The following is a 26,524-nucleotide window of genomic DNA, read 5'->3' as shown; positions in this document are numbered from 1 at the left end:
GAAAATATAAATAATTATGTTTTGTTTGAGATTATTATATTATATTTAAATATTGCTGTTTAAAGGTTATAGAAACTTTGACTCAGGTTATTCTACCTGCCCTGGGATCAGTGCATTAGAGAGAGAGAGAGAGAGAGAGAGAGAGAAAGAGAGACTTTAGATGTGTGTGTGTCAGGCCACAGCACAGTTTGCACTCGTTAAGGTTCATTACAGATAAAACCTGCTCACATGAACAAGTTGTCACAAACACACAGAGTATTTGATGCAAAGACCGAAGTCATCTTCAGGTATTTTATTATTAGGCATTATAAAATGATAACATGTTTCCAAACCAAAAGACTTGAATTGATCCTTAAGCGTTACGCACTGCAGTCTGATCAGCTCCGTGTGGAGTGCACGTTCATCAACTAACTCAGTTAAACGACATTTCATATGAGTCTGGCAGCCCGTTATTCTACGTGTCCGTAATATCGTGATTTAACTCTGTCACTGACTTTTTTGCGTCTTGAATCTGTGCCATCTCCGTGCGCAATTCGAGACAGCATTTTAGCGCTGCTCCGCGGTTAAACCAGCGGACCTCTGTATAATTGGACAGCCTGTGCGTGATATCGTGAATAGTTTTATTTTTACGGTCTGATGAAAGCTGGTGATAACAACAGGCTACTGCATTTAGAAGTGATGTTGCGCTGAAACTTTTAGGTGATCAACACAACACGTTCACCTCTGGGTGACCTAAAAATGAACCATCTGTAATTAAAAATCAGTTAATATTCATTTTAACTTACTGTTTTTACATTTACCAGAGGTAAAACTAGTCGGGAGATGCATCAGGCTCAACGTCTGGATGTGAGGAGACGTCTGGGCCGTTACGCATGACGGAGATGGTTGTTTTTTATTTGCACAAGCTGCTCTTTGTGGCTCACTCCATAGGAAGCTTTGTTATTATCAGCTAAAACTTTTGTTTTACATCAGTCAAGACAGGAGAAACTGATAAGAAGTGTGGACAGAACCGAAGACCGCCATGATGCGCGCGCAGTGCAGCGGTGTGCCTGTGGTTAAGTCCCGTAAGCTTTGATGAAATTCTGGCAACTTGTGACCAAATAAAACTAAAGAAATATCGCTCCTTCGATCTCTCTTGAAAACCTGCATTCTGTGTCACCTCTCTCAAGTGTTATCTGATGTGATGTATTACCAGCATAATGCAGGAGCAGCTCGTGCGCTCGGCCACTCGTCTTTTGTATGATTACTCCCTGCTGAGAAGATAATTCAAAGTGCCCCGTTTAATTCATATTCGTATCATGATATCGACCTTTACGTTGCTCATTTTACATAGCTTTTAATACAATTCGGGGAAAATACGTATTACAAATATTTAATTTATAAAAAATCTCAAAATATTTTTCAATACATTTCCTCCTTCTTCCCAAAACGGCTCGCGGGCCGTATGAAACCTGCTGTCGGGCCAGATACGGGGGGCCGTATGTCTGACATCCCTGAACTACAGTATGAAACAACAATGGAGAACTGATGCAACAGACATATTATTATTATGATAATTTATTGTCAAAATAAATAATTGCGGTGAAAAGAGAGAATATACACACCTAACTGGTTAAGATACACACACTTAGTCATGTGTTTCTGAATAAAGTAATATAAATATTATGCTATGTATTGAGAGACATGAATGGAAGAGTGGGACCACTCTTCAAGTGAACACATGGTGCTAAAAATGTTTTACATGTTATCACGTTTGTTTGCTTGTCAACAAAAAGGAGGAAACAAAATCGATTGAATCTTTTCAAAAATATTTTGTAAAGTACAGATCACCAAAGCCTTACAAAAGGTATGAATTACCAATTTTGAGCATTTTTCTTTATATTCAACAAAGATATTTTACAAAGAAATCATTTTTAAAAGGTCAACCCATATATGTGTGTTGACTTCATTCATGTAAAACCCTTCAGGGAAATGAACAGACTTGGTTTTTAAAGACCAAATTACCTCCGCAACATGTGTGATGAGCTACACCAAAATTGTCACAGTTGTAGTAACATTGTGGATCACTGGGGTCGGGGACATGCCCTGGCCCTGAACACACTACAGAGCCTGATGCTGTGGTTGTTGTTGGGGCAGCTGTGGTTGTTGTAGGAAGAGCTGTGGTTGTTGTTGGGGCAGCTGTGGTTGTTGTAGGAAGAGCTGTGGTTGTTGTAGGGGCAGCTGTGGTTGTTGTTGGGGCAGCTGTGGTTGTAGTAGGGGCAGCTGTGGTTGTTGTAGGGGCAGCTGTGGTTGTTGTTGGGGCAGCTGTGGTTGTAGTAGGGGCAGCTGTGGTTGTTGTTGGGGCAGCTGTGGTTGTTGTTGGGGCAGCTGTGGTTGTAGTAGGGGCAGCTGTGGTTGTTGTAGGGGCAGCTGTGGTTGTAGTAGGGGCAGCTGTGGTTGTTGTAGGGGCAGCTGTGGTTGTTGTAGGGGCAGCTGTGGTTGTAGAAGGGGCAGCTGTGGTTGTTGTAGGGGCAGCTGTGGTTGTAGTCGGGGCAGCTGTGGTTGTAGTAGGGGCAGCTGTGGTTGTTGTAGGGGCAGCTGTGGTTGTAGTAGGGGCAGCTGTGGTTGTAGTTGGGGGAGCTGTGGTTGTTGTTGGGGCAGCTGTGGTTGTAGTAGGGGCAGCTGTGGTTGTTGTAGGGGCAGCTGTGGTTGTTGTTGGGGCAGCTGTGGTTGTTGTTGGGGCAGCTGTGGTTGTAGTAGGGGCAGCTGTGGTTGTAGTAGGGGCAGCTGTGGTTGTTGTTGGGGCAGCTGTGGTTGTAGTAGGGGCAGCTGTGGTTGTAGTCGGGGCTGCTGTGGTTGTTGTTGGGGCAGCTGTGGTTGTTGTTGGGGCAGCTGTGGTTGTAGTAGGGGCAGCTGTGGTTGTTGTTGGGGCAGCTGTGGTTGTAGTAGGGGCAGCTGTGGTTGTAGTAGGGGCAGCTGTGGTTGTTGTTGGGGGAGCTGTGGTTGTTGTTGGGGCAGCTGTGGTTGTAGTAGGGGCAGCTGTGGTTGTTGTAGGGGCAGCTGTGGTTGTTGTTGGGGCAGCTGTGGTTGTTGTAGGGGCAGCTGTGGTTGTAGTAGGGGCAGCTGTGGTTGTAGTAGGGGCAGCTGTGGTTGTTGTTGGGGGAGCTGTGGTTGTAGTAGGGGCAGCTGTGGTTGTAGTAGGGGCAGCTGTGGTTGTTGTTGGGGCAGCTGTGGTTGTTGTTGGGGCAGCTGTGGTTGTTGTTGGGGCAGCTGTGGTTGTAGTAGGGGCAGCTGTGGTTGTAGTAGGGGCAGCTGTGGTTGTTGTTGGGGCAGCTGTGGTTGTAGTAGGGGCAGCTGTGGTTGTTGTTGGGGGAGCTGTGGTTGTAGTAGGGGCAGCTGTGGTTGTAGTAGGGGCAGCTGTGGTTGTTGTTGGGGCAGCTGTGGTTGTAGTAGGGGCAGCTGTGGTTGTTGTTGGGGGAGCTGTGGTTGTAGTAGGGGCAGCTGTGGTTGTAGTAGGGGCAGCTGTGGTTGTTGTTGGGGCAGCTGTGGTTGTTGTTGGGGCAGCTGTGGTTGTTGTTGGGGCAGCTGTGGTTGTAGTAGGGGCAGCTGTGGTTGTAGTAGGGGCAGCTGTGGTTGTAGTAGGGGCAGCTGTGGTTGTTGTTGGGGCAGCTGTGGTTGTAGTAGGGGCAGCTGTGGTTGTTGTTGGGGCAGCTGTGGTTGTAGTAGGGGCAGCTGTGGTTGTTGTAGGGGCAGCTGTGGTTGTAGTCGGGGCAGCTGTGGTTGTTGTTGGGGCAGCTGTGGTTGTTGTTGGGGCAGCTGTGGTTGTAGTAGGGGCAGCTGTGGTTGTAGTAGGGGCAGCTGTGGTTGTTGTTGGGGCAGCTGTGGTTGTAGTAGGGGCAGCTGTGGTTGTTGTTGGGGGAGCTGTGGTTGTAGTAGGGGCAGCTGTGGTTGTAGTAGGGGCAGCTGTGGTTGTTGTTGGGGCAGCTGTGGTTGTTGTTGGGGCAGTTGTGGTTGTAGTAGGGGCAGCTGTGGTTGTTGTTGGGGCAGCTGTGGTTGTAGTAGGGGCAGCTGTGGTTGTTGTAGGGGCAGCTGTGGTTGTAGTCGGGGCAGCTGTGGTTGTTGTTGGGGCAGCTGTGGTTGTAGTAGGGGCAGCTGTGGTTGTTGTAGGGGCAGCTGTGGTTGTAGTCGGGGCAGCTGTGGTTGTTGTTGGGGCAGCTGTGGTTGTTGTTGGGGCAGCTGTGGTTGTAGTAGGGGCAGCTGTGGTTGTTGTAGGGGCAGCTGTGGTTGTAGTCGGGGCAGCTGTGGTTGTTGTTGGGGCAGCTGTGGTTGTAGTAGGGGCAGCTGTGGTTGTAGTCGGGGCAGCTGTGGTTGTTGTTGGGGCAGCTGTGGTTGTAGTAGGGGCAGCTGTGGTTGTTGTTGGGGCAGCTGTGGTTGTTGTTGGGGCAGCTGTGGTTGTAGTAGGGGCAGCTGTGGTTGTAGTAGGGGCAGCTGTGGTTGTTGTTGGGGCAGCTGTGGTTGTAGTAGGGGCAGCTGTGGTTGTTGTTGGGGCAGCTGTGGTTGTAGTAGGGGCAGCTGTGGTTGTTGTTGGGGCAGCTGTGGTTGTAGTAGGGGCAGCTGTGGTTGTTGTTGGGGCAGCTGTGGTTGTTGTAGGGGCAGCTGTGGTTGTAGTAGGGGCAGCTGTGGTTGTTGTTGGGGCAGCTGTGGTTGTTGTAGGGGCAGCTGTGGTTGTAGTCGGGGCAGCTGTGGTTGTTGTTGGGGCAGCTGTGGTTGTAGTAAGGGCAGCTGTGGTTGTAGTCGGGGCAGCTGTGGTTGTTGTTGGGGCAGCTGTGGTTGTAGTAGGGGCAGCTGTGGTTGTAGTAGGGGCAGCTGTGGTTGTTGTTGGGGCAGCTGTGGTTGTAGTAGGGGCAGCTGTGGTTGTGGTTGGGGCAGCTGTGGTTGTAGTAGGGGCAGCTGTGGTTGTAGTAGGGGCAGCTGTGGTTGTTGTTGGGGCAGCTGTGGTTGTTGTTGGGGCAGCTGTGGTTGTAGTAGGGGCAGCTGTGGTTGTAGTAGGGGCAGCTGTGGTTGTAGTAGGGGCAGCTGTGGTTGTTGTTGGGGCAGCTGTGGTTGTAGTAGGGGCAGCTGTGGTTGTTGTTGGGGCAGCTGTGGTTGTAGTAGGGGCAGCTGTGGTTGTTGTTGGGGCAGCTGTGGTTGTAGTAGGGGCAGCTGTGGTTGTTGTTGGGGCAGCTGTGGTTGTTGTAGGGGCAGCTGTGGTTGTAGTAGGGGCAGCTGTGGTTGTTGTTGGGGCAGCTGTGGTTGTTGTAGGGGCAGCTGTGGTTGTAGTCGGGGCAGCTGTGGTTGTTGTTGGGGCAGCTGTGGTTGTAGTAAGGGCAGCTGTGGTTGTAGTCGGGGCAGCTGTGGTTGTTGTTGGGGCAGCTGTGGTTGTAGTAGGGGCAGCTGTGGTTGTAGTAGGGGCAGCTGTGGTTGTTGTTGGGGCAGCTGTGGTTGTAGTAGGGGCAGCTGTGGTTGTGGTTGGGGCAGCTGTGGTTGTAGTAGGGGCAGCTGTGGTTGTAGTAGGGGCAGCTGTGGTTGTTGTTGGGGGAGCTGTGGTTGTAGTAGGGGCAGCTGTGGTTGTTGTAGGGGCAGCTGTGGTTGTTGTTGGGGCAGCTGTGGTTGTAGTAGAGGCAGCTGTGGTTGTTGTTGGGGCAGCTGTGGTTGTAGTAGGGGCAGCTGTGGTTGTAGTCGGGGCAGCTGTGGTTGTTGTTGGGGCAGCTGTGGTTGTTGTTGCGGCAGCTGTGGTTGTTGTTGGGGCAGCTGTGGTTGTTGTTGCGGCAGCTGTGGTTGTTGTTGGGGCAGCTGTGGTTGTTGTTGGGGCAGCTGTGGTTGTAGTAGGGGCAGCTGTGGTTGTAGTCGGGGCAGCTGTGGTTGTTGTTGGGGCAGCTGTGGTTGTAGTTGGGGCAGCCATGGTTGTAGTAGGGGCAGCCGTGGTTGTTGTTGGGGCAGCTGTGGTTGTAGTAGGGGCAGCTGTGGTTGTAGTAGGGGCAGCTGTGGTTGTTGTTGGGGCAGCTGTGGTTGTAGTAGGGGCAGCCGTGGTTGTAGTAGGGGCAGCCGTGGTTGTTGTTGGGGCAGCTGTGGTTGTAGTAGGGGCAGCTGTGGTTGTAGTTGGGGCAGCTGTGGTTGTTGTTGGGGCAGCTGTGGTTGTAGTCGGGGCAGCCGTGGTTGTTGTAGGGGCCGCCGTGGTTGTAGTTGGGGCAGCCGTGGTTGTTGTAGGGGCAGCTGTGGTTGTAGTTGGGGCAGCTGTGGTTGCAGTAGGTGCAGCTGTGATTGCAGTAGGGGCAGCTGTGATTGCAGTAGGGGCAGCTGTGGTTGCAGTAGGGGCAGCTGTGGTTGTAGTCGGGGCAGCTGTGATTGCAGTAGGGGCAGCTGTGGTTGCAGTAGGTGCAGCTGTGATTGCAGTAGGGGCAGCTGTGATTGCAGTAGGGGCAGCTGCGATTGCAGTAGGGGCAGCTGTGGTTGCAGTAGGTGCAGCTGTGATTGCAGTAGGGGCAGCTGTGATTGCAGTAGGGGCAGCTGCGATTGCAGTAGGGGCAGCTGTGATTGCAGTAGGGGCAGCTGTGGTTTCAGCAGGGGCAGCTGTGGTTGTTGTAGGGGGAGATGTGGTAGGTGATTCAGGGAAACCTGAAAGAAAGACAGTCAAATATTGTGTTAATTGATCTTAACCCTGGCTTGATCATCATATTGTGATGTGACAGAGCATGACTTTTGAGATTCCTTCAATCTGAATTAGATATGTTCTAAATATTAAAGTTATAGAAGTATAAAACAGTGGCTTTTAGAATTTTGCATTGCTAATGGCATTTAATTAAATAAATGGTGAACATAAAAAAAAGAACATATTTTGATTATTGATTTACCTGGTACAAGCAGATTATGCAGTTGGGTAACAAATGGGCACTTGCCCCGTTTACAGAACTCTCCTCTGAAGTCATCCAGGTCCAGAGACCAGACAAAGGCCCCTCCAAAGTTATTTGCTTTGAGGTAATTGATCTGAGAGGATGAGAAAGACAACATTTCAACAGTCTGTATAAAAAATCAATTTAACAGAATTTTGTACATCAATCACATCAGTCATTTGCAGCCACTAAAAAGTAATACTGTGTTAAAGACAGATGCTTACCTTGGTATTTATACTGGTTGTGTCGTCAAATCCAACCCACTGATTTTCTGTTGTGGCATATGGAACTTTCTGATCAGAAATAAAATGGTTTTGTACCCCATCTAGATAAAGGCAAGTCTGAAAAGAAGGGTCAGATTTGGTATTTAGATCTAATAAAAGTAATTATAATTACAAGGATATATATCTGTCAGACAAAATACAGCCAAAACTGTTGGCTAATAATAAAGCCATCAATATAAATGGGTAATATTGAAACCGTGCAGTAATACCTCATAAGAGGCCCAGAATCCTTCTTCACCGGTGTAGCAGCCTTCCTCACCAGGACCACTGGCTGGTGCACCGACAGCGCTTGAATTAGAGGACAGGGAAAAAGCTCGTCCAAAAGCTCCAAGCCCCATGTTCAGTTTTTCTTCAGGTGCTCCCTGGTCCCGCCAGTACTCTAAGGCAGAGGCCTAAGAAGGGAAGACCAATGATCAAAACAAATGGGATACAGGTACATGTTTGAATATAAAGCTGTTTGAAAAAATAAACCCTTGCTTACAGTGTTAGAGTAGATCGCATCTCCAGTGTCTTGGGATCCCTGGAATAAGGGGCTGTGATGTGCTGTGACACTTTCCCAGGGGCCGTGGAAGTCAAATGTCAACACGTTGATGAAATCCAGGTGCCTGATAAATTAAGAGGAAATCACCTTTACTAAAACAGAACAGAAGCTTTTTATTGTTATTATGGCAGAGATTTCTTAAAAATTATTTTACATGGCAATTTCTTCCACTTCATAGCCAGCATCGATGGTTGACCTCTCAGCAGAGACAGATGCTGCAAGGATTAATCTTTCCTGGTTACTTGAAGTTCCTTCATCGACAAAGGCTGTTTCCAGCTCCTATACAACACAGAAGCATGGTTCTCAGTCTCAGTTAAATGACTTATAATTTCATGCATGGCATTTGCAGTATGGCTTTTTTCTGAAAATGCCGGTTCCAGAGGAGATATTAAGGATCTGACCTTGCAAAGCTCTGTGAATCTCTGCTTGTCCTCTTCAGCTGGGTACCTCCAGTCTACGTCTAGCCCATCAAAATTGAATGCTCTGAGTAGTCTGATTACAGACTGGATGAACACTTCTCTGTTCTTTTGTGATCCCGCCATTGTCCTGAATCTGGTAAGTATACAAAAATAAAAATATAAACACAACTTGGTCTTTAGACTCACGCTCCAGCTATTCAATGAAGGTCTCTGCTCAAACAGAACAAGGCAATCAAAACATGAGATAAGGTGTAAACCAATATTTAGTGTGGATCCAATGTATTATCAACCATGCTTTCCATAGCCTATATATAATAAATGCTGCCAAAAAAAGTGGCAAAATAATCCCCATAATTATAATGTGCAGTCACTGACCTGAGTGTCTGAAATACATATTGCACAAGATTCAGTGAATTACAAACTTCGTTTTTTCATTATTTGGCTGTAGGGGTCAGCTGGGTTGCATTCAATTTTAATGAATTTAAAGCAAAAAACAAGAGTTCCCAACTCTTAAAAACGAATTTGAATTTGCTTGTTTTTGCACAAAGTGCTGAAACTACAACAAAAGGCAAGGCCAATTTGGACGTCAGAGGATTACAACAGTTTGTTAGTAATATGTGTCCTTCCAAACAAGCCTTAATGTCCTTGAAGGTAACTTACTTTTCTGTCCCAAACTTCTCTCCACCAACAGCCAACAGGGTTTTCAGAAGTGGATTTCTACAGGAGCATAACATTTAAATGATGATTTTTTTTTGCATTTTTCATAATTCATTCTTGTATTACAATATAATCTCCACAGTATTTATAGATTTAAGGACTGACCTTTGTTTGAGTGCATTAAACCCAAAGTACTGCTGAACATCATTTACAGTTGTGGGAACCAGCTCATTTTCAATTATGTCAGAAAAGCCAAAAATCAGATGGGTGCACTTGTCTGGATCAATATCTGAAACTCTGAACTTCCCCATAGCTGGTCTGTCTGCTGCTTTGCTGTTATAGTAACACATCAGCCTGGAGGTAGAAGCTATAGACATGAAAGAAAAATCATGATTATTTTAATTATTTATTGTATAGATCAAATGTTTCAATATCCTTATTAACATTAACATACCTTAACATCTGTTTACTTAAAGATATTATATTTCTTCTACAAAAGAAACATACATATTTCGTCCTATGCAGCTATAAAGGTGATGATTGTGATCAATTTGTGTGATGAACTTACCCAAGCTGGCAAGGATCAAACAGAGACCTTCAAAAGGACACATGTGTTCGTATACAGTTTAATAAAATAAAAAAACAACCAATACAAACAGGCTTCCTGACATAATAATTCATGCATTACAGGTAAAAGTTCTAGTTTACTGTTTCAAGTTAATTAATTCAAGCTTTCTGACATTTCTGATGTTTGTCAGTACATTGGAGGTAAAATGAATACAAATTCCTCTCAGTGAAAATAACTTGGGGATACCTAACAGAAACTACCTGCATGAGACAATACACATGTCCATTTAACACTTTTGGAGATGTAGTTTAATCAAACATTCAAAGACACTTATTCTTGACCAGGATGTCTTACCTGCAGATAGAGTTAGCTTCCACATTTTGTTGCTATGTGAATAAATTGAAATAGAAAAAAAGAATGAATATGCAGTTCAAAAAATATATTCATTTAAATAAATGTAGAATTTATAATTAGAGATGAATGTGTGTTTCCACAAAATAAATGTGGTCTAAATAACCTCAAGCATGAAAATAAAAACACAACAAATAAAAGGCAATCTTACTAGTGCAGATCATTTTACAGGTAGGTTAAACTTTTACTTAGTCGCAACATTTGGTGACAAAAGCCAGTAGAATAATCAAAACTAAGCACCTGTTCAATGGAAACATTTAGGGAGTGGAAAGGGAATGATGCCCAGTAGCCACCCAAGGTATTGTTCCAACACCTGATACGTAAATACAGGTTTGAGCTGGAAGACACAGAAGACAAACTTGTTTGGCAAGCATTTTCAGCCAACTTCTTCTCTTATCTTTTAATTAACTTCATTGCTAGTTACATATCTGTGTTGCTAGTGAAGCATTTGCTTTGATATAAGCTTACTTTTATGTTTTTTTATCCCATTGAAAATCAGGTCAGGTCTGATTTGACTTAAATGGTACAAAGTTGGCACATGAATTGCCTTTGCCTGACTTAAAACACAACTTTAATGCTTCAAATCCTAATAATATTTAATCAAATATTTATATTAGCTAAATCCAAATTAGAAGAGAAAGCCAGTTAAATGCCGCCTTTTTGTACTCTGTCTGGCTAAAATGTGTCCAGTTAAGCTTGTGAGCTAGTTGGCGAGACGAAGCAGTTGTTGAAATTTATCTTTAACTAACTTTTTAAAACAGAATATTTAGTTTTATAAATGCAAAGTTAAAGGAATACTCACAGAAATAATGTTGAAAGAAGCATGTACTGTTCTTCAACTGTGACTGACGGATGACTGATGGCTGTGGAGTTTTAATACAGGTAGGCAGCTCACAAGGTGTGGAAAAACAGAGGGGGTGGGGATAAATAATGCAATATTGCATTATCTAAAGTGTTCTTGTCTAATTGTTGAGCAACATGGAAGCCGGGTGAAATCACCTGAGATTCCAAGCCCTTTCAATTTTCAAGTATCACTTTTTAAGGAGCTTTTGTCTTCTAGGGGAGAAAAAGAACCCTTCAGTCATCAGTATTAATATCCAATAGAAAACCAACCAGATCACTCAAACTGTGTGATTAGCTTTTTTTTTTATCAATGAAACCTTATCAGATCGTGAGCTACAAGTTTATTCTTTGATATCTGCTAAGAATGACCAAGAAGGTTAAACCAGTCGCTGAAGATGATACAATAGTGTTGCAATCATTCTGTGGTCCTTTTCCTCTAACAAAGGCCTGTGTCTGGTCTCATTCTTGTAATATTGTGATTAAATGGTCAGTATCTGCAAATCCTAGACCACCCGGACATCCCCCCCCTCTGTATTCTGAGACTGTGCTTCGTTTTTGTAATGGACTGTAAAACATTGAATGTTTTTATTTTTCAGTCCAGTTATTATGTTTCTCATAGTAGCAAATCATTTAGAAAACCCCTTTCATTGTAACTGTCCAGTACAACACCATCCCAAACAGCAGTCTGTAACCTCATAAGTATTTTATTACAAGCCCTTTAAGTTGTTGTTATACCTCATAATTTCATAAAATGGATATATGAACATTACAAATATGTAATGTAAATATGTTAAACTATAGTTTAATTTAACTATGTAAGGGGAACCCCAAAACACCACCTGTCTCTGTATAGAAGCAAACTTTTGCCCAGTTAATCCCTTAGCTTTTGTGAGGAATAAGCTGCTTTCCTGCAATAACAAAAAGAGGGAATTGAATTTAGAAAATGAACATTCACTTTTTAAAAGCCTCACAGCTCAGTCCATGAACTCTAAAGAATGGGACTGAAGGGGATAAAAATAAAATAACAGAAAAGAGAATAAAGTTGAAAGTAAGTTAATGTTAATAAGCGCAACGAGTAACGAGACCAGTTAGCTAAAAAACTATGCAAGTTTAACAAGGACAGGGCCCGTATCCTCTTAACAGTAAGTCATGTGTAAATTAGACACTGAAGTGAAAGTTGGCTTTAAGAAGTAGTCAAATTGAGTAAAAAAAACAAAAAAACAAAGGGGATCCCTGGCCAGGGAAATTGGAATTAAACGTATAATGTAGGAAATACAGAGAGGAAATAAAGATGACAAATAAAGAAGAGAAGTAAAAGATGAAAAATGAAGATGAAAAAATAGAGATGAAATAAAAATGGAATAAAGTTTTGAGAAAAGAGGAAAAATTAAAGCGCTGAATAAAGGAAAAAATGTGTGCATTGAAGCATGCAGTGTGAAGTAATTGGTTAAAGACAATTTGTTAAAATTTTGGCCAAAGTAAGAAAGTTAGAAGGATTATTAGAAGAATTATAAATGAGTCAACTTTAAGATTTAAGGTGAATCGCAGTTGAAGCTTGTGTGTATGTGTGTCGCTGTACAGCTTGTCTGTGTGTGCGAGGCTGAGGAATTTTTGAAGCCTTGGAGCAGGCTATGTGTGTGCGTTCTTGGAATGTGTGTGTTGCAAGACAGCTTGTGTCTTGTGGGTCTTGTGGATGTTTTTGAGAGATCTGTGAAGCTATGTGTGTAAGTGATCCGGAAATGTTCTTGTATGTGTGGAATTGATAAATAGAATAGATGTATTATTAAATAGGCATATATAGCAGGAGATTGGATAAAGACGATTTTAGTAACTCATAAGAGGGGAAATTTTTGCTTCATCAGTGTTAAAAAAAAACCCATGAGCCTTTGTTTCAGGGGACGTTTATATATTCGTTTTGATAAAAATATGAGCCCTTCAGAGGATGTTTGTTTAATCTGATAAATACATATGAGCCTAATAAAGGACGTTTATACATAAGTATATATAGTATCTGTTTTTTTAACAGAAGTGGACCAGCAAGGACAGTCTGTACACATTCAGGTCGCAAGATTAGAGAAAAGAACAGAAAAATTCCTGATAAAGTTCAAACTGCCGGCTGATTGGAGTGTGAATTTTCTTCTTCTCTTTCTGTCTGTTTGTGTGTGACCACATTATGCTGCGAATTTTGTCTGTTCAAAAGAACGTATAGTCTTGTTTAAAATAGGTGGAGAAGTTTTTACTATCATAGGATACTTTTTGTATTTGGCTGTTGATTGGGAAAATACTGTGGTGATTTTTGTGTGTCTGTAGACTCTCGGCATTAACTGCACTGGGTTTGGAGACGATGTTAACTCTTTGACAGCCAGGTTAGGCTGGAAGCCCTTGAGAAATTTAGGAGGCGGTCCAAGGGGCATTGCCTCAAATAGAGAGCCAATTAGATTACTCCTCTTGATGAGGAGTGGGGAGAGAAAGCGAGCCCCTCCTCCTCCCGGAAAACACACCCCCGGCAGGGAGACAGCTTTTGCCACAGATAGAAGAAAAAAACAAAAAAACAGATAATGTGTTCATATTTCACTGAATTGTTATTGCATTGTGTATACGAATTCAGAGTGACTCTAAGACACTAAACTTTTGTTTTGTTTCCCTTTTGTCTTCTCTGTTTTTACTATGTTGTGCGAGAACTGGAGGAGATGGAATGTGTCTGAACTGGATCAGTCCAAAGGGCAGATGAGGAGATACCTGGCATTACTTCACAAACATTGGGAGCTTGCAGATAACGGCGCGTAGGGATCCTGAATCCAGCTTGATCAAGGCCAGTGTGGTTTTATCCACAAACTCTTTCAACAAACACCTGCATTTCTCTATATGTGAATACATTTATTTATAGTCAACATTTTTGATATATGTTTAGTTTGTTTTCACATATAGGCTTACAGTATTTCTTCGTATATATCACATTGCAATTATTTAGGAGGAAATCTTGGCAACAGACTGACTAATTGAAGCATTTGGTTAATTAATGGAGTATTGTTGAGTTGATTGATCATTTGTGGAGAAGTTCACTAGACTTTTAATTCTGCACTTTTTGTACATTTTGTGTTTTTATATACTCTAGTATATATTTGTAATTACTCCTTTTTTGTGTTATTTAAGTTCTTGCTATTTTTGCTTTATTTCCTTTGTTAACTGTTTTTGCACAAAAATACAGAGAAAAATTCTTTGTATGTGTAAATGTACTTGGCAATAAAAAAACGATTCTAAGAACATCAGTTCCAACTTTACAATAACCATCCAGATAATGATTGTAGATGGTTTACAAACCAACTATAAACCATTGATGAAGTATTAATTATCTGTCTAATACAAGTTTGTAGATGCTTTACAAAGTATTAATAAGGTGTTATTATAATCTTGAGTTCCAACTTTATAATAGCCATCCAAATAATGTTAAAAGACGGTTTACAAATCCTTGGGTAATTATTAACAAACACTTTATAAAGTGTATAAATTGTGGTAATGTGTGAAACAATAAACTGTTAACATAATATAAATTATAGCATTACAAATACATTTTTTTTAAGTAAGGTTATTGTAAAGTGTTACCTGAGTGTCTTATTTAAGTATATGACTGAAGTGTTAAAATGTTCCAACAACCTACAATTACAAGTCAAGCATCTATCTTAAATCACTGCGAGAAGAGGCTTAAATCAGATTGGTACACAGTTTTAGATCATTATCTGAAGCAGGATCTTCTCTCCCTATTCTCCTTATTTCAACCATCAAGGACAGGAAAACCCTTCTTGTTTGACACATTTAATACTTTTGGACGTAATGCAGAAGCTTTCAAGAATTGTCAGACAAAACATTTTAAATTAACATGTGGCCAAACATTATACAGTAACACAAGTGCTTTGGAGTTAAAGGTACTCTCTGTCTCTTTCTGCTGTGTTTGATTATTAATTGGCCTTAAAGTAAAAGCTTTAAAGTGTGGGTAGCTTTAGAGACAGAGACAAAGCTTACAGTAGACCAATTATTGACCAGAAACTAGTGAAACTTGTTTTTCTTTTTGTTTGAAATATAGAAACTTTACTTTGTATTATTAGTATAGACTTTTTTAGTGTAAAATGTTTGAAGAAACTTGGCTTGTATTATTGATATTCAGTATTTAAGATATAATCCTCATAGGTCTTGTTTTCACACCTAGGTTTTAAAATAATGTTTTAAACATTTCTCTTCCAACTAACCTTATTTTATGTGCTTACACCCCTAAACTTTAGCGTTGCGTGTTCAGTAGTTTAGTGAGAGCCTTGATGGAACTGACCACAAAGGTTTGACAAAGAGATACATGATGCAAAGTATTTAACTTTGTTCAGCACGTTTGCTGTAATACAACAGCAGATGGCGTAGTTTGTAGGAGAGAGAAACCTCCTTCCCCATGCATGTCACAGTGACTCCACTACATTTTTTTATGCAGTCTATGATCCATTCTGTTTGTAGACATGGGTCACACCCTGTGTCCTTTACACATCAATTAAAATATTCCTGTTCATTGTTATTCTGAGAACATCTGACAAACAACAAAACATTAACATTCAAATATCTTTTTTATTTGAATACGAAGAGGATGATTGATGATTTAATTTCATTATCAAATCAAAAAATTGGCCCAGCCCAAAACAAACTACAGACTACTGACCAAAAGGTGACACTTAATAGTTATAACGAAACAAACCATCCTGACATTTCTTCCAGGCTTCAGAGACAATCGTGGCCAGCTCATGAACATGAAATTAAATAACATCTCCACCCTGTTATCATCAGAACTCCAAAACATTGAAGGATTTTGAGCTTACATTTCATTAATCAAAGGACATAAAAAAGACATTACAAAAGAAAACAAGATTCCTTCTCAACTTCTTCTAATCACATAGTTCACACAGTCTGTGTTCCTTTGGGATGTTTTTGAATCTGCCGACTTCAAGAGCGAGAGAAAAGATTCCTGTTCTCCGCTTAGCAACCAAAGATCTCTGACTTCTTGATAAGTTTGCTTTAACATGGGATTCAGTAACATAATTGTGCTTAATTTGAACAAATGTCTTAAATGTTGCTTTTAACGAGATATCATTTAACCATTTCTCTTAATATCCAGCAAGTCATTTATTTCTAATTGTGTTCACTCTACATGGTAAATTATATCTATAGATTTATTGTAATTCAGCATCTTCAAAGACAGGGTGAAGATCTGTCGCCCAGGGAAAATTTGACAGTTTACTCCAAAGAAAAAACATCTTATTGGTCCTGTTATCTGACATATTAGTGAAACAATTCCACAGTATCTGTCAAGCATAATACAGTAGGCTGGTGTAGGCAATGCATTTCAAAATAGATGGTAATTTAAATGGTAACGGTAATTTCATGATTTGGTCTTTTCTCAATTGACATTTCCACTGCACTAATTAACAATCATTATCCTGAGAATACCATATGCCTTTGGAGTCATAGCACTCCATAATTATGAGGAACTAATAGTCATAGGATTTTTCCTTGCTATGGATACTGTGGGTATTAAACTAACATTTCCATTTTGTATTCTTATTCTTTACAGAAAGTTAATCCAGCCAACAAATTACAACCCTTTAGTACATTTTTCTGTATGAGCTGCCGTTTCTGTAACTATTTTACCTATAACAATAGTTTTAACAGAGATATTCCACATCCAACTATCTCATGAAGTAGGAACATAGGACTTCAAAATGTCACATTGCAAAGAAGAAAATCCTGCACACTACTATTGCTTAGCATCACCAATTTGATAGAAAAATGTTTTGGTCACTCTGAAGGGTGAATGGGATTTCTTTATTTTCAATCTGACCTATAAGAATCATGCATGGAAAAGGAAAACAGCCCAAATGTTTCAATCAGGGTCCAATGTGAGATGAAAATTTCTAGATATGGCCACATGTCTGTGCTGGAACAATTTAACATCTATATCAAACAGCTAAGCCTTTCTTTAAAACTCGTACTTAATCATGCATAATTCACGGTGCCCGCTGTGTTCGAATTATAATACTATGTGGAAACACAGGCTGTTTTATATTATAATATTCTAAGAACTGGTTTCATTAGTATTTGTTTCTCTTACTAATCCCTGCCTTAATTTCCTGTGCCTTTCTGGTAGTCATGAATAATTGACAGACTCTACTGTGTTGAAAAATCTTTTGCTGTAGTTTTGGACTGCAGTTCAAGAATAGTTAGGGCCATACTGGCAATTAATACCATCAAATATGATGTGTCGCATTGAGTGATGTAAGGGAAAAAGTCTAGTTGACCTTTTACAAATGTCCTATAACTTGTTGCTATTTGTACACGACCTAAAAGTGGGAATCTGTGTACTGTACATTTTGCTTATTGATTTTGATGTTGATTCTTTTTTCTGTATTTAAAACGACACAGAATTTTTTTCAACAATTTGTTTGTTTTTTTATAGACGTCATTCATCAAAATTTAGTAGCGTGTATTTTGATGTAGATGTACACCATATAAATATGCAATATAAAACTTCTGTGTTGCATATTGGCAAATGCAAACAATTACTGACTGCATATAAATTCAAAAAAAGAATACACCCATTAACTAGAGCAGGGATGTCAGAGTTCTATTGGGTCGGGGGCCGGATTTGTTCAAATGAGCCCTCAAGTGGGCCGGACTAATTTTGCCAACATCACTATAACTCAACACATGGATATATAGGCAAATGTATGCTTGTGTAGAAAACTTTAACATTAACATTAATCAGAGGGGTTAACTGTCATTGCAAACTGGATGTTGGCACATGGAAATATTTAAACGTATCACATTACAGAAGAAAATATAAATAATTATGTTTTGTTTGAGATTATTATATTATATTTAAATATTGCTGTTTAAAGGTTATAGAAACTTTGACTCAGGTTATTCTACCTGCCCTGGGATCAGTGCATTAGAGAGAGAGAGAGAGAGAGAGAGAGAGAAAGAGAGACTTTAGATGTGTGTGTGTCAGGCCACAGCACAGTTTGCACTCGTTAAGGTTCATTACAGATAAAACCTGCTCACATGAACAAGTTGTCACAAACACACAGAGTATTTGATGCAAAGACCGAAGTCATCTTCAGGTATTTTATTATTAGGCATTATAAAATGATAACATGTTTCCAAACCAAAAGACTTGAATTGATCCTTAAGCGTTACGCACTGCAGTCTGATCAGCTCCGTGTGGAGTGCACGTTCATCAACTAACTCAGTTAAACGACATTTCATATGAGTCTGGCAGCCCGTTATTCTACGTGTCCGTAATGTCGTGATTTAACTCTGTCACTGACTTTTTTGCGTCTTGAATCTGTGCCATCTCCGTGCGCAATTCGAGACAGCATTTTAGCGCTGCTCCGCGGTTAAACCAGCGGACCTCTGTATAATTGGACAGCCTGTGCGTGATATCGTGAATAGTTTTATTTTTACGGTCTGATGAAAGCTGGTGATAACAACAGGCTACTGCATTTAGAAGTGATGTTGCGCTGAAACTTTTAGGTGATCAACACAACACGTTCACCTTTGGGTGACCTAAAAATGAACCATCTGTAATTAAAAATCAGTTAATATTCATTTTAACTTACTGTTTTTACATTTACCAGAGGTAAAACTAGTCGGGAGATGCATCAGGCTCAAAGTGAGGAGACGTCTGGGCCGTTACGCATGACGGAGATGGTTGTTTTTTATTTGCACGAGCTGCTCTTTGTGGCTCACTCCATAGGAAGCTTTGTTATTATCAGCTAAAACTTTTGTTTTACATCAGTCAAGACAGGAGAAACTGGTAAGAAGTGTGGACAGAACCGAAGACCGCCATGATGCGCGCGCAGTGCAGCGGTGTGCCTGTGGTTAAGTCCCGTAAGCTTTGATGAAATTCTGGCAACTTGTGACCAAATAAAACTAAAGAAATATCGCTCCTTCGATCTCTCTTGAAAACCTGCATTCTGTGTCACCTCTCTCAAGTGTTATCTGATGTGATGTATTACCAGCATAATGCAGGAGCAGCTCGTGCGCTCGGCCACTCGTCTTTTGTATGATTACTCCCTGCTGGGAAGATAATTCAAAGTGCCCCGTTTAATTCATATTCGTATCATGATATCGACCTTTACGTTGCTCATTTTACATAGCTTTTAATACAATTCGGGGAAAATACGTATTACAAATATTTAATTTATAAAAAATCTCAAAATATTTTTCAATACATTTCCTCCTTCTTCCCAAAACGGCTCGCGGGCCGTATGAAACCTGCTGTCGGGCCAGATACGGGGGGCCGTATGTCTGACATCCCTGAACTACAGTATGAAACAACAATGGAGAACTGATGCAACAGACATATTATTATTATTATAATTTATTGTCAAAATAAATAATTGCGGTGAAAAGAGAGAATATACACACCTAACTGGTTAAGATACACACACTTAGTCATGTGTTTCTGAATAAAGTAATATAAATATTATGCTATGTATTGAGAGACATGAATGGAAGAGTGGGACCACTCTTCAAGTGAACACATGGTGCTAAAAATGTTATACATGTTATCACGTTTGTTTGCTTGTCAACAAAAAGGAGGAAACAAAATCGATTGAATCTTTTCAAAATATTTTGTAAAGTACAGATCACCAAAGCCTTACAAAAGGTATGAATTACCAATTTTGAGCATTTTTCTTTATATTCAACAAAGATATTTTACAAAGAAATCGTTTTTAAAAGGTCAACCCATATATGTGTGTTGACTTCATTCATGTAAAACCCTTCAGGGAAATGAACAGACTTGGTTTTTAAAGACCAAATTACCTCCGCAACATGTGTGATGAGCTACACCAAAATTGTCACAGTTGTAGTAACATTGTGGATCACTGGGGTCGGGGACATGCCCTGGCCCTGAACACACTACAGAGCCTGATGCTGTGGTTGTTGTTGGGGCAGCTGTGGTTGTTGTAGGAAGAGCTGTGGTTGTTGTTGGGGCAGCTGTGGTTGTTGTAGGGGCAGCTGTGGTTGTTGTTGGGGCAGCTGTGGTTGTTGTTGGGGCAGCTGTGGTTGTAGTAGGGGCAGCTGTGGTTGTTGTAGGGGCAGCTGTGGTTGTTGTAGGGGCAGCTGTGGTTGTAGTAGGGGCAGCTGTGGTTGTTGTTGGGGCAGCTGTGGTTGTTGTTGGGGCAGCTGTGGTTGTAGTAGGGGCAGCTGTGGTTGTTGTAGGGGCAGCTGTGGTTGTAGTAGGGGCAGCTGTGGTTGTTGTAGGGGCAGCTGTGGTTGTTGTAGGGGCAGCTGTGGTTGTTGTAGGGGCAGCTGTGGTTGTTGTAGGGGCAGCTGTGGTTGTTGTAGGGGCAGCTGTGGTTGTAGTCGGGGCAGCTGTGGTTGTTGTAGGGGCAGCTGTGGTTGTAGTCGGGGCAGCTGTGGTTGTTGTTGGGGCAGCTGTGGTTGTTGTTGGGGCAGCTGTGGTTGTAGTAGGGGCAGCTGTGGTTGTTGTTGGGGCAGCTGTGGTTGTAGTAGGGGCAGCTGTGGTTGTAGTAGGGGCAGCTGTGGTTGTTGTTGGGGGAGCTGTGGTTGTTGTTGGGGCAGCTGTGGTTGTAGTAGGGGCAGCTGTGGTTGTTGTAGGGACAGCTGTGGTTGTAGTCGGGGCAGCTGTGGTTGTTGTTGGGGCAGCTGTGGTTGTAGTAGGGGCAGCTGTGGTTGTTGTAGGGGCAGCTGTGGTTGTTGTTGGGGCAGCTGTGGTTGTAGTAGGGGCAGCTGTGGTTGTAGTAGGGGCAGCTGTGGTTGTTGTTGGGGCAGCTGTGGTTGTTGTTGGGGCAGCTGTGGTTGTAGTAGGGGCAGCTGTGGTTGTAGTAGGGGCAGCTGTGGTTGTAGTCGGGGCAGCTGTGGTTGTTGTTGGGGCAGCTGTGGTTGTAGTAGGGGAAGCTGTGGTTGTAGTAGGGGCAGCTGTGGTTGTTGTTGGGGCAGCTGTGGTTGTAGTAGGGGCAGCTGTGGTTGTGGTTGGGGCAGCTGTGGTTGTAGTAGGGGCAGCTGTGGTTGTAGTAGGGGCAGCTGTGGTTGTTGTTGGGGGAGCTGTGGTTGTAGTAGGGGCAGCTGTGGTTGTAGTAGGGGCAGCTGTGGTTGTTGTTGGGGCAGCTGTGGTTGTAGTAGGGGCAGCTGTGGTTGTTGTTGGGGCAGCTGTGGTTGTAGTAGGGGCAGCTGTGGTTGTAGTCGGGGCAGCTGTGGTTGTTGTTGGGGCAGCTGTGGTTGTTGTTGCGGCAGCTGTGGTTGTTGTTGGGGCAGCTGTGGTTGTTGTTGGGGCAGCTGTGGTTGTAGTCGGGGCAGCTGTGGTTGTTGTAGGGGCAGCTGTGGTTGTAGTCGGGGCAGCTGTGGTTGTTGTTGGGGCAGCTGTGGTTGTAGTAGGGGCAGCTGTGGTTGTAGTAGGGGCAGCTGTGGTTGTTGTTGGGGCAGCTGTGGTTGTAGTAGGGGCAGCCGTGGTTGTAGTAGGGGCAGCCGTGGTTGTTGTTGGGGCAGCTGTGGTTGTAGTAGGGGCAGCTGTGGTTGTAGTTGGGGCAGCTGTGGTTGTTGTTGGGGCAGCTGTGGTTGTAGTCGGGGCAGCCGTGGTTGTTGTAGGGGCAGCCGTGGTTGTAGTTGGGGCAGCCGTGGTTGTTGTAGGGGCAGCTGTGGTTGTAGTTGGGGCAGCTGTGGTTGCAGTAGGTGCAGCTGTGATTGCAGTAGGGGCAGCTGTGGTTGCAGTAGGTGCAGCTGTGATTGCAGTAGGGGCAGCTGTGATTGCAGTAGGGGCAGCTGTGGTTGCAGTAGGGGCAGCTGTGGTTGTAGTCGGGGCAGCTGTGATTGCAGTAGGGGCAGCTGTGGTTGCAGTAGGTGCAGCTGTGATTGCAGTAGGGGCAGCTGTGATTGCATTAGGGGCAGCTGCGATTGCAGTAGGGGCAGCTGTGATTGCAGTAGGGGCAGCTGTGGTTTCAGCAGGGGCAGCTGTGGTTGTTGTAGGGGGAGATGTGGTAGGTGATTCAGGGAAACCTGAAAGAAAGACAGTCAAATATTGTGTTAATTGATCTTAACCCTGGCTTGATCATCATATTGTGATGTGACAGAGCATGACTTTTGAGATTCCTTCAATCTGAATTAGATATTTTCTAAATATTAAAGTTATAGAAGTATAAAACAGTGGCTTTTAGAATTTTGCATTGCTAATGGCATTTAATTAAATAAATGGTGAACATAAAAAAAAGAACATATTTTGATTATTGATTTACCTGGTACAAGCAGATTATGCAGTTGGGTAACAAATGGGCACTTGCCCCGGTTACAGAACTCTCCTCTGAAGTCATCCAGGTCCAGAGACCAGACAAAGGCCCCTCCAAAGTTATTTGCTTTGAGGTAATTGATCTGAGAGGATGAGAAAGACAACATTTCAACAGTCTGTATAAAAAATCAATTTAACAGAATTTTGTACATCAATCACATCAGTCATTTGCAGCCACTAAAAAGTAATACTGTGTTAAAGACAGATGCTTACCTTGGTATTTATACTGGTTGTGTCGTCAAATCCAACCCACTGATTTTCTGTTGTGGCATATGGAACTTTCTGATCAGAAATAAAATGGTTTTGTACCCCATCTAGATAAAGGCAAGTCTGAAAAGAAGGGTCAGATTTGGTATTTAGATCTAATAAAAGTAATTATAATTACAAGGATATATATCTGTCAGACAAAATACAGCCAAAACTGTTGGCTAATAATAAAGCCATCAATATAAATGGGTAATATTGAAACCGTGCAGTAATACCTCATAAGAGGCCCAGAATCCTTCTTCACCGGTGTAGCAGCCTTCCTCACCAGGACCACTGGCTGGTGCACCGACAGCGCTTGAATTAGAGGACAGGGAAAAAGCTCGTCCAAAAGCTCCAAGCCCCATGTTCAGTTTTTCTTCAGGTGCTCCCTGGTCCCGCCAGTACTCTAAGGCAGAGGCCTAAGAAGGGAAGACCAATGATCAAAACAAATGGGATACAGGTACATGTTTGAATATAAAGCTGTTTGAAAAAATAAACCCTTGCTTACAGTGTTAGAGTAGATCGCATCTCCAGTGTCTTGGGATCCCTGGAATAAGGGGCTGTGATGTGCTGTGACACTTTCCCAGGGGCCGTGGAAGTCAAATGTCAACACGTTGATGAAATCCAGGTGCCTGATAAATTAAGAGGAAATCACCTTTACTAAAACAGAACAGAAGCTTTTTATTGTTATTATGGCAGAGATTTCTTAAAAATTATTTTACATGGCAATTTCTTCCACTTCATAGCCAGCATCGATGGTTGACCTCTCAGCAGAGACAGATGCTGCAAGGATTAATCTTTCCTGGTTACTTGAAGTTCCTTCATCGACAAAGGCTGTTTCCAGCTCCTATACAACACAGAAGCATGGTTCTCAGTCTCAGTTAAATGACTTATAATTTCATGCATGGCATTTGCAGTATGGCTTTTTTCTGAAAATGCCGGTTCCAGAGGAGATATTAAGGATCTGACCTTGCAAAGCTCTGTGAATCTCTGCTTGTCCTCTTCAGCTGGGTACCTCCAGTCTACGTCTAGCCCATCAAAATTGAATGCTCTGAGTAGTCTGATTACAGACTGGATGAACACTTCTCTGTTCTTTTGTGATCCCGCCATTGTCCTGAATCTGGTAAGTATACAAAAATAAAAATATAAACACAACTTGGTCTTTAGACTCACGCTCCAGCTATTCAATGAAGGTCTCTGCTCAAACAGAACAAGGCAATCAAAACATGAGATAAGGTGTAAACCAATATTTAGTGTGGATCCAATGTATTATCAACCATGCTTTCCATAGCCTATATATAATAAATGCTGCCAAAAAAAGTGGCAAAATAATCCCCATAATTATAATGTGCAGTCACTGACCTGAGTGTCTGAAATACATATTGCACAAGATTCAGTGAATTACAAACTTCGTTTTTTCATTATTTGGCTGTAGGGGTCAGCTGGGTTGCATTCAATTTTAATGAATTTAAAGCAAAAAACAAGAGTTCCCAACTCTTAAAAACGAATTTGAATTTGCTTGTTTTTGCACAAAGTGCTGAAACTACAACAAAAGGCAAGGCCAATTTGGACGTCAGAGGATTACAACAGTTTGTTAGTAATATGTGTCCTTCCAAACAAGCCTTAATGTCCTTGAAGGTAACTTACTTTTCTGTCCCAAACTTCTCTCCACCAACAGCCAACAGGGTTTTCAGAAGTGGATTTCTACAGGAGCATAACATTTAAATGATGATTTTTTTTTGCATTTTTCATAATTCATTCTTGTATTACAATATAATCTCCACAGTATTTATAGATTTAAGGACTGACCTTTGTTTGAGTGCATTAAACCCAAAGTACTGCTGAACATCATTTACAGTTGTGGGAACCAGCTCATTTTCAATTATGTCAGAAAAGCCAAAAATCAGATGGGTGCACTTGTCTGGATCAATATCTGAAACTCTGAACTTCCCCATAGCTGGTCTGTCTGCTGCTTTGCTGTTATAGTAACACATCAGCCTGGAGGTAGAAGCTATAGACATGAAAGAAAAATCATGATTATTTTAATTATTTATTGTATAGATCAAATATTTCAATGTCCTTACTTACATACATCTGTTTACTTAAGGATATTATATTTCTTCTACAAAAATAGTCCTATACAGCTATAAAGGTGATGATTGTGATCAATTTGTGTGATGAACTTACCCAAGCTGGCAAGGATCAAACAGAGACCTTCAAAAGAACACATGTGTAAGTATACAGTTTAATAAAATAAAAAAACAACCAATACAAACAGGCTTTCTGACATAATAATTCATGCATTACAGGTAAAAGTTCTAGTTTACTGTTTCAAGTTAATTAATTCAAGCTTTCTGACATTTCTGATATTTGTCAGTACATTGGAGGTAAAATGAATACAAATTCCTCTCAGTGAAAATAACTTGGGGTTACCTAACAGAAACTACCTGCATGAGACAATACACATGTACACTTAACACTTTTGGAGATGTAGTTTAATCAAACATTCAAAGACACTTATACTTGACCAGGATGTCTTACCTGCAGATAGAGTTAGCTTCCACATTTTGTTGCTATTTGAATAAATTGAAATAGAAAAAAAGAATGAATATGCAGTTGAAAAAATATATTCATTTAAATAAATGTAGAATTTATAATTAGAGATGAATGTGTGTTTCCACAAAATAAATGTGGTCTAAATAACCTCAAGCATGAAAATAAAAACACAACAAATAAAAGGCAATCTTACTAGTGCAGATCATTTTACAGGTAGGTTAAACTTTTACTTAGTCGCAACATTTGGTGACAAAAGCCAGTAGAATAATCAAAACTAAGCACCTGTTCAATGGAAACATTTAGGGAGTGGAAAGGGAATGATGCCCAGTAGCCACCCAAGGTATTGTTCCAACACCTGATCCGTAAATACAGGTTTGAGCTGGAAGACACAGAAGACAAACTTGTTTGGCAAGCATTTTCAGCCAACTTCTTCTCTTATCTTTTAATTAACTTCATTGCTAGTTACATATCTGTGTTGCTAGTGAAGCATTTGCTTTGATATAAGCTTACTTTTATGTTTTTTTATCCCATTGAAAATCAGGTCAGGTCTGATTTGACTTAAATGGTACAAAGTTGGCACATGAATTGCCTTTGCCTGACTTAAAACACAACTTTAATGCTTCAAATCCTAATAATATTTAATCAAATATTTATATTAGCTAAATCCAAATTAGAAGAGAAAGCCAGTGAAATGCCGCCTTTTTGTACTCTGTCTGGTCCAGTTAAGCTTGTGAGCTAGTTGGCGAGACGAAGCAGTTGTTGAAATTTATCTTTAACTAACTTTTTAAAACAGAATATTTAGTTTTATAAATGCAAAGTTAAAGGAATACTCACAGAAATAATGTTGAAAGAAGCATGTACTGTTCTTCAACTGTGACTGACGGATGACTGATGGCTGTGGAGTTTTAATACAGGTAGGCAGCTCACAAGGTGTGGAAAAACAGAGGGGGTGGGGATAAATAATGCAATATTGCATTATCTAAAGTGTTCTTGTCTAATTGTTGAGCAACATGGAAGCCGGGTGAAATCACCTGAGATTCCAAGCCCTTTCAATTTTCAAGTATCACTTTTTAAGGAGCTTTTGTCTTCTAGGGGAGAAAAAGAACCCTTCAGTCATCAGTATTAATATCCAATAGAAAACCAACCAGATCACTCAAACTGTGTGATTAGCTTTTTTTTTTTATCAATGAAACCTTATCAGATCGTGAGCTACAAGTTTATTCTTTGATATCTGCTAAGAATGACCAAGAAGGTTAAACCACTCGCTGAAGATGATACAATAGTGTTGCAATCATTCTGTGGTCCTTTTCCTCTAACAAAGGCCTGTGTCTGGTCTCATTCTTGTAATATTGTGATTAAATGGTCAGTATCTGCAAATCCTAGACCACCCGGACATCCCCCCCCCTCTGTATTCTGAGACTGTGCTTCGTTTTTGTAATGGACTGTAAAACATTGAATGTTTTTATTTTTCAGTCCAGTTATTATGTTTCTCATAGTAGCAAATCATTTAGAAAACCCCTTTCAATGTAACTGTCCAGTACAACACCATCCCAAACAGCAGTCTGTAACCTCATAAGTATTTTATTTTAAGCCCTTTAAGTTGTTGTTATACCTCATAATTTCATAAAATGGATATATGAACATTACAAATATGTAATGTAAATATGTTAAACTATAGTTTAATTTAACTATGTAAGGGGAACCCCAAAACACCACCTGTCTCTGTATAGAAGCAACCTTTTGCCCAGTTAAT

The 26,524-nt window shown here is 41.4% G+C and overlaps 2 protein-coding genes across 3 annotated transcripts; both read right to left on the bottom strand.

The window, feature by feature from the left end:
• Positions 1 to 6,674: 6,674 nt before the first annotated feature.
• Positions 6,675 to 10,874, bottom strand: LOC109978729 (chitinase-3-like protein 1). Of its 2 annotated transcripts, XM_065961750.1 has the most exons (12): positions 10,591 to 10,874; positions 10,029 to 10,125; positions 9,732 to 9,763; positions 9,378 to 9,404; positions 8,975 to 9,176; positions 8,813 to 8,869; positions 8,135 to 8,285; positions 7,888 to 8,012; positions 7,674 to 7,797; positions 7,402 to 7,584; positions 7,133 to 7,249; positions 6,675 to 7,002 (listed from the first exon to the last, which is right to left on the bottom strand). In XM_065961750.1, exons 2-12 carry the CDS (start codon positions 10,043 to 10,045, stop codon positions 6,814 to 6,816), a joined length of 1,224 nt encoding a protein of 407 aa, XP_065817822.1. In that variant the 5' UTR covers positions 10,046 to 10,125; positions 10,591 to 10,874; the 3' UTR covers positions 6,675 to 6,813. The 2 variants fall into 2 exon arrangements, with proteins under 2 accessions (XP_065817822.1, XP_065817823.1); XM_065961751.1 differs by lacking the exon at positions 10,591 to 10,874 and having other exon boundaries at positions 10,029 to 10,196.
• An 8,014-nt stretch (positions 10,875 to 18,888) lies between these two features.
• Positions 18,889 to 26,045, bottom strand: LOC110002874 (chitinase-3-like protein 1). Its single transcript, XM_065961164.1, has 14 exons — positions 25,606 to 26,045; positions 25,054 to 25,150; positions 24,757 to 24,788; positions 24,403 to 24,429; positions 24,025 to 24,226; positions 23,863 to 23,919; positions 23,185 to 23,335; positions 22,938 to 23,062; positions 22,724 to 22,847; positions 22,452 to 22,634; positions 22,183 to 22,299; positions 21,920 to 22,052; positions 21,355 to 21,683; positions 18,889 to 19,011 (listed from the first exon to the last, which is right to left on the bottom strand). The coding sequence occupies exons 2-14, from the start codon at positions 25,068 to 25,070 to the stop codon at positions 18,889 to 18,891; spliced, it is 1,620 nt and encodes a 539-aa protein (XP_065817236.1). The 5' UTR covers positions 25,071 to 25,150; positions 25,606 to 26,045.
• Positions 26,046 to 26,524: the final 479 nt, after the last annotated feature.

The sequence above is a fragment of the Labrus bergylta genome, chromosome 12, assembly GCF_963930695.1.
Source record: "Labrus bergylta chromosome 12, fLabBer1.1, whole genome shotgun sequence".
In the NCBI taxonomy this organism is placed as follows: domain Eukaryota; kingdom Metazoa; phylum Chordata; class Actinopteri; order Labriformes; family Labridae; genus Labrus; species Labrus bergylta.
The sequence above is the reverse complement of the archived record's forward strand: the minus strand, read 5'-3'. Positions and strand labels throughout refer to the sequence as shown.

Bases quoted from the DNA above. Each gene is read 5' to 3' on its own strand.
- LOC109978729 (XM_065961750.1), bottom strand. The intron at 8,286-8,812 runs GTAAGTTACCTT...TATACTTACCAG, and splicing joins GAGAAGTTTGGGACAGAAAA to ATTCAGGACAATGGCGGGAT. The intron at 7,585-7,673 runs GTAAGCAAGGGT...TTCCCTTCTTAG, and splicing joins ATGCGATCTACTCTAACACT to GCCTCTGCCTTAGAGTACTG.
- LOC110002874 (XM_065961164.1), bottom strand. The intron at 23,920-24,024 runs GTCAGTCCTTAA...ATGCTCCTGTAG, and splicing joins TTTAATGCACTCAAACAAAG to AAATCCACTTCTGAAAACCC. The intron at 23,063-23,184 runs GTCAGATCCTTA...TGTGTTGTATAG, and splicing joins GATTCACAGAGCTTTGCAAG to GAGCTGGAAACAGCCTTTGT.